The sequence below is a fragment of the Notothenia coriiceps genome, unplaced genomic scaffold, assembly GCF_000735185.1.
Source record: "Notothenia coriiceps isolate Sejong01 unplaced genomic scaffold, NC01 NC01_scaffold00023703, whole genome shotgun sequence".
Taxonomy (NCBI): domain Eukaryota; kingdom Metazoa; phylum Chordata; class Actinopteri; order Perciformes; family Nototheniidae; genus Notothenia; species Notothenia coriiceps.
Window position 1 is genome coordinate 1 of NW_011356404.1, and position 7,310 is coordinate 7,310.

Below are 7,310 nucleotides of genomic sequence, written 5' to 3' on the forward strand. Positions count from 1 at the left end.
TGGCCTCATTTATGCTGACATATTCTTCATGTCTCAACCAAGTTTCAGTGAGACAGCATATCAATATTATAATCTGATATTAAATCATTTACCAATATTGCTTTAGATGCTAGAGATCTTATGTTTAAGAGACCACATTTAATCTTCCTGTTTTGTTGCACTGTAGTAGTTGTTACATTTACTTTTAGTAGGTTATTATGTATGACACCTCTATTAGGTTTTACCTTAAATTGTCCTTGGGCAGACACACACACCGTTAATATTGGGTATTTTATTGGGTTCGGGATTCCTATGGATGACTGCCTAGGAGAGAGCGCAGAGAAGCGTGTAAGACTGCGACTCCGCCTCCTGGTCTCAACTCCAGTTTGTCATGGATTAAGTCCACAAAGCCCTGAAATGTTTGCCGAAATGAGATTTGCACCTTCCAAAGTAGGATGAATGCCGTCTCTCTTAATCAGACCAGGTTTTCCCCAGAAGGCTGTCCAAAGACCTTCAGGTAATGTAAAACACAGAGGCCCTTTTAAGAGCCTGAGTTTAGTTTGTCCCTTCTGAGCTATTGCAGAAACAGCCCAACATGGCGGACTTTGTGAAGAGGAGCTGCTTCCCATGTATATTTTCTAAGAATAAATAATCTCAGCTGATTTTAAACTCATGAATATTATACTCTATTTCTGCCAATAAATCCTTAACCATACATGCTGGACTTTCAAGTTGACTGCATACAATTGACACAGCAAGCAAGATAGGGAAGAGCAAAATTATGCTAAGCTAAATTGGAAAACATATGTGCCTAAACCAGGACTTTGCAATAATATGAAAAAAACATGAAGTTCACAAATACCATAAATTAGTAATTGTTTTGCATTTGAGTCTATATTGAATCTCTTTGTGTTTCTTAGGATGTTACCTAGTATTCAAAGATTTCAAGAAATCAGATGTATCCTTGATTCTTCAAATTCAGATCTAGACATTCATATTCAATCTATCCTCATGTGGTGGGTACATCGGGAATTATTCTCCTAGGATTTAGTGGATGTGTGAACGAAGCAAAGGACTTTAAAACGTGTTAATTTGAGAGCGGGGATTAGCTTCCTGTTATTGCCACACATTATCACCACCCTCATGGACGTCATAAGCAGTGTCCCGTCTGCATGGCCAAGTATTCTGACTCTCACTATGCTGCTGATACTCAATAAGACTCTTTGGCAGCTGTTGGCAGGAACCACTGGGTGATTCCAGGACACGTTTCCAAGCTTTTGAATGTGGGAAGCGGGAAGTGATTACTTACCCCAACAGTGGGTCTTTTCCTGGAACTTTTTCAACTCTCACCAAAACAGTTCATCAAATGAAATGGGTTTTCCTATGAGCATTCGTAATAAAAGCAAGTGGTATTTGAAGTGGGAGGTTTAAATCCTGTATAATCAGAGCAGCTAATGTCCCTGTCATACTTTGATCACTTTTACTTGAAACCCCTTGCAAGTTCTTAATTACCCACATTTATAGGAGCAGCTTGTTCAGCAGTATTTGGGGCATTGTGGTGTCCTGATTTGCCATAGTCATAATCTGTATAACAGAGATGTCAAGCATATCTGGCCTCCTTTACTCTTGGGTTGCAAACAGTGTTTGCACGGAGGCTCAAACGACTGGTATTTTTAGCTCATTCTCAAACAGCAAAATCACATCATTCATGGGAAACATCTTGGAAATGCCAACATCAGTTGCCCTTCAGAAGGCTTTGGCTGAAGTCTTGTGGAGTCATCAGTACTTATTTTCCCAGTGTGAAGAGTTCATCAGAACCCCATCAGCGTCATCAGCAGCAGCTCATCATCCTCTAATGGCGCTTTTCCACTGCTGGGCCTCGCTCGGCTTAGTACGGTATGGCTAGGCCTCGTTAGGCCTTGTTAGGCCAGGCTCACTTTATGCTGCGTTTCCATTACAGTTTAGGAACTGGGGTAGTAACTATAGTAACGCAGTGTAGGCGGAGCCGTGACGTCATCTTCAATACGAAACACGAAACCAACATCAGCTGTTAGCCCTCAGAGCTCACAGCTCCTCATATCTGTTCAGAAACTAGACAAAAGTTAAACAAGTACAAACCACAGACTGTCTGTGTCATGGTGAATACAGTCACTGGTTTATTTATGTCTGTATAGGCATAATTTTAATTGTTGGCGGCTCATTTAATAACTATTAATTTGACTAGTTTGCATGCTCTTGTGCTTAGTGAATACTAAAGAAGACCATTGTCTCTGTCTTAACTGATTAGTTTGTAGACTTATGTTGAGTATTAAACAATTGCGTGAGTGTGAGGGTATTAAAATAAATTGGTCAGTAAGTCAGAGATATGCAACTATATTTAACTTTTTGTTTTAAAACATTTTTTTATAAATGATTATGCAAGTGCCCTTTTTCTCACTTGAGCTCTCGTCCCCCCAAATGTCTGTGTGTCCCTGTATGGGACCATATACAGTAGTATTTGATTAGTCATCAGGATAAGAAAAACACTAACATTTAGAAGATTGTGGTGAATTTCCAATATCGGGATTATGGTTAATATCTTCATGAGGATCTCAAGAGTTATTGGAAAGAGAGGTCGAGCTCATTTTCATGGAAGAAAATGGTGGCATTGGGATATTTTTTTTTTTTTAATCCTCTGGAGCAGAGAGAGGAGCTGCGGATTATTGTTATTGATTAATACATCAGTGTTTCTTAGGGTCAAAAACACTAAACTCACAACTTCAAATGAAAGTGTTTACTTTATTTAATAAAAGAGCATATGTTCAATGTGAAAAGTGACATTAGATAGCCTATAGATTAGTTGCAATTTGGTGCTATATATAGGCTATATATAAAAAAATTAATAAAAAGGAAAATTATAAATTAAAAAAAGGCAGCGCCCCTCCAAGACAATAGTAGGGGAAACACTGAATTGTATTTCCTTACACTGTAGTTGATACTTTTAACTTAAATAATAATTGTAGTACTTCCTCCAGCTCTGGTAATATAATAAGTAAATACATATAGTAATATGTAATAAGTAAATAAATGTATAGTAATATAACGTAGTAGCTTTTATCGTGAATAGGATAATAGCAGTCTGAAGTTGTGAGAATAGACTGTCACCCACAAGGGAGGAAATGCATCATATTGACAGAGAGACAGAGAGGGGAGAGAAAGTGCATCTGCATCATTAGAAGATCCCACTTGATGCAATGCAGCGTCAAATCCTTTGACAACGTGGATTCCTATCGCCGGACGCGCGCGGACCACCCAAAGGAAAACACTTCCTCGAGTGTGACACTTTGACACACAGCTGATTCAGTGTGTGCATGCCTTCGGTCTCCTCAGCATCCATGGAGTTGTTTGCTCACTATAGAGTGCCAATTGGGACCTGTACTTCTCCACCAGGTGTGTTTGGAAACAATTAGCCGTGGCTCGTGCACCTACTCCACCCAGCACCCATGAACTTTTCGGACCTCCGCGCGCCGCCCCATCCCTCTCACGGACAATGAAGACGACTCGCAGGTGCAGGAGCCTCCTGTCGGTCAGCTTGAACTTCTTCGCCCTTTTCTTCTCCATTACCGCGTTTATAACGACGTACTGGTGCGTGGGGACCCAGAGAGTCCCCAAGCCAAAGTGCAGCAAACTGCGGACTCACCAGTGCATAGACTACGGAGTGAACGAGACGGACCCGAACAAGGTGGTGTACAGCTGGGAGACCGGGGACGACCGCTTCCTCTTCAGACAGTTTCACACCGGCATCTGGTACTCCTGCGAGGAGAACATCCACGATGAAAGTAAGAAGAGTAGAAGGTGTGTGTGTGTGTGTGTGTGTGTGTGTGTGTGTGTGTGTGTGTGTGTGTGTGTGTGTGTGTGTGTGTGTGTATGTGTATAATAATTGGGAGGGATGAATTAGTTAGATAAACAAAAAATAAGTTTAAGAGACTTATATCCATGTCCTAAGTGCAATAATGTATGCGTTTCAATGACTGTTAATGCAGGGATAATTGTGTCTACTTCACGGGTCTGGAAAAGGCTCGTTTTTATGAAGAAGGTGGGGAATAAGAAACATTTAACCATAAACCATTTTTTTCCCTTTGAAAGTCCTTAAATACCCTATAGAGGTTATATTAACCTACAAAAAAGTATTAAAACATTGCACCCCACCCTCACATTTCACTTGCTCCTTTCCCCTATGTTTTATTTTGATTCTGAGTAGATTATTTTTGTCATCATCAGATTATTGTCTGAGCCTACTTAACCTCATTCACATTTTAAAACACAAACCAAAATAAATACATGTTCACATTTTTTGTTGTTGTTGTTGGAAATCATCATTTAATTTGTCATTTTAACTCCCTTATTTGTCATAATGCAGCTCTAAATTCAGCTCTCTTTTGCGTATTCCCTTTCATAACAATTTAGGGATAATCGCTTCTTCCATTTATATCAGACTACTTATCTAATTGCAGGGATCTGGCATAGCCTGGTTATCTGTTTATTTTGTAATGCAGAGTAAGAGAGGCACAGAGGAGTTTCAGAATGAAGTTTCTTTTTTTTAAAGGAGAAAAGGATGATTCTCACTCTTCAGTATTGTACTCAGATCTAGGATTTAAGTGGAACACTTGATCGTGGCTGCATGTGATTGCTTAGCAGCTTAATCCAATGGGGAGAAAACCAGTAAATGATGTGTTCACAAGCCTTCTCTCTACTGTTGAAGGAATATGGTGACGTTGGTGTAAAGTAATTTAACTAAGGGCTCAAGGACGTGTCACTGAAGGTAACAAACATAACAGGGTGAAAGTTCAGGTCAAAGATGAGATGAGGCCAGATTACTTCATCTGGTTACTGCAACTTGTGTAAAATATCTCCCAGATGAAATATCTCTCATCTTCAATTCAATAAAAAAATGTGCTAACAATTCATATGTTGATATTGTTCAAGACTAGAAATAAAGCACCTATTGAGATAATTTAAGAATTCCTAGCACATGTCTATCTCATCAAGTGGCTGTACGGTGGTGGGGAGGGGGAGCACCGGCTTGAGTTAATAAGGTTTATGTAACAGCAGCCTTGATGAGTTTTTCCTCAAAACAGCTGTTGCCACCATCTTTTTACCTAATTAAAGTGTTCCACTTAGAACAAATCCAGCTACGCGCCTCGCTCGACAGAAGACGAGGGAAAACACATCTGGAGGAATGGGTCTTTTTTTACATTGTATTTGTTAATTTGAAAAAGGCTTTCATTACATCTAGGTGTTTAAATTTTTTAATGGTGTCCAAATAGTAATCGTAATCGATGCTATTTTGTCATTGTAACTCAATGCAAAATGGGCCTAATTCAACAGGATAGATCCAGATATTGGGTAAAGGTTGCCAATGCCAACACACCAGCTGGTGACACAGAATCAGGTGCCCGAAAGCAGCTGCATTTCTGACATATTTCTCTTATTCAACATCCTGTTCATTCATTTTTGAATTTATGAACTCTGACCTTGCTGTATCGGTGTGATCATCAGGCGCCATGTTTCATGCTTTGTCTAAACCGGTCCAGAGATACACACCTGGACAGATTAAGAGGACTGAGGCCTGTATCAGTTCAGTACTAAGAGTCTTTATTTTTGTTTAATCCAGAACATGCCCCCTCTGAACTTCCAGAAACAGGTTAATCACAAATATCTGAACTGCCACATAGTGAATTCAATATGAGATGCTACTGCTATCATGCTGTGCGAAGTCACGACAATATATATTTGTTCTGCTTCAGGTGAGATGTGCAGAAGCTTCATCGACTTGGCCCCTGCATCAGAGAAAGGTGAGTCCACTGCTCATCATCATAAACCATGATCAGAAATTCTCCAACAATCCCAAGTGTTGTTAAAATGTTGAAACGCAGCCTGAAAGGTTTATTGTATTCTCAAGTCATCCTCACAGCGGCGTGCGTTGAAGCTTGCCGGCGGGCGTGTCTGAAGCTCGACCAACAACCAATCACATGAATCTCCCGCCCCTGACACACAAGCAGTGGTTTGATAGAGCTTGTACTGGCATATGATTCGATTGGCTGACGCTTCTGCCGAGGCTTCAAAAGTTGAACATTGCTCAACTTTTGCAGCGAGCCACGCCAGCAAAGCTCCAAGTCGCTTCCCACAATGCAGTTCACCCCATTCAAAGTTAATGGTGAAGCTTTCAACGCACGCCGCTGTGTAGACGGGCCGTCACTGATCCTTAACAGAGATGGCTATGGGCAAAGAAGGAGATTGGTTGACATTTCGTTCCAAATGTATGTCTCTTCAGTGACTTTATTAAAATGATCATGTACAATTGAAAATGTGATTGCAATATAGCCCAATTTTCTAAATGTATATCTTTTTTAGTTACACATTTTTAAAGTATGGATTATGTAAATTAAATATGAAATTCCAATGTCATTTTTGAACAGTTATACTATTCAATTGTTTTACTTAAATAAGCTATTGCGTGTATATATGAAAAATACGGTTACATGTATGGTGATGTAATGCACCTTAGTTTCCAAATTTGAATAAGTATTTTATTGGTATTGTCCAATGTACAGTGGAATAGAACTTTCAAAATTACACATGAAAACAAACCTTGCGAAAAAATATCCAAATTGCATTATTGCATTTTTATTCAATTAGCATTTTACTCAAACAAAACATGCTGTACATGTGTGAAAATAATAAGTTTACATTTTCACACCAATGAAATCCTTTATAGGCTTCTATATGTTTGTGAAAAAGAACTTACAGATAATTATATAGAGATGATTACAGTACACTCCCTTAGGCAAATCTGGAACTGTAGAAGTAACCTGTATATTTGTTTATCAATTCGACCAATTTGTAAAGGTGTATTATCAAACATTAATAACAATTAAGTTTAGTAAGGATAAGGATTTTCAACTTTGCCATCTGAGAAAACGTCATATCCTGTATTGCAAGTGATTGAATCAGAAGATACTAAAATAATTCAGTTCAATGTGTGTAAATAATAATGTCAACCAGATGAACGTGGCCGTCAAGAAAATGTTGAGTAAATATGTCTCCAAATTTCTACTAAAGGTCTCCACTATGTCTGGTCTCTTCCTGATCTGTTCATGAATGGAGAGTAAGCTGAACCCTGATATGAACCCAAATATCTTGCTGTTTAAAGCAGATATTTAAAGGGAAAAGAGCAAAAGAAATGTCTGCGAAAAAGTTGATTTTTCAAGCATTCACACTGTGAATAAAGGCATCAACCAATGCTGTGTGCGAAATTAGCTGCGCCCCGCCAACGGAGCCCCGCGCCCCCC

The 7,310-nt window shown here is 39.2% G+C and overlaps 1 protein-coding gene across 1 annotated transcript in view; it reads left to right on the forward strand.

Annotated features, from left to right (window-relative positions):
• The first annotated feature begins 3,508 nt into the window (after positions 1–3,508).
• gsg1l (gsg1-like) overlaps positions 3,509–7,310 on the forward strand; it is a 5,741-nt gene continuing 1,939 nt past the window's right edge. Inside the window, exons 1-2 of the mRNA XM_010781908.1 lie at positions 3,509–3,797; positions 5,766–5,813. Of these exons, the coding sequence (XP_010780210.1) occupies positions 3,509–3,797; positions 5,766–5,813 (337 nt within the window). The remainder of the gene's footprint in view (positions 3,798–5,765; positions 5,814–7,310) is intronic.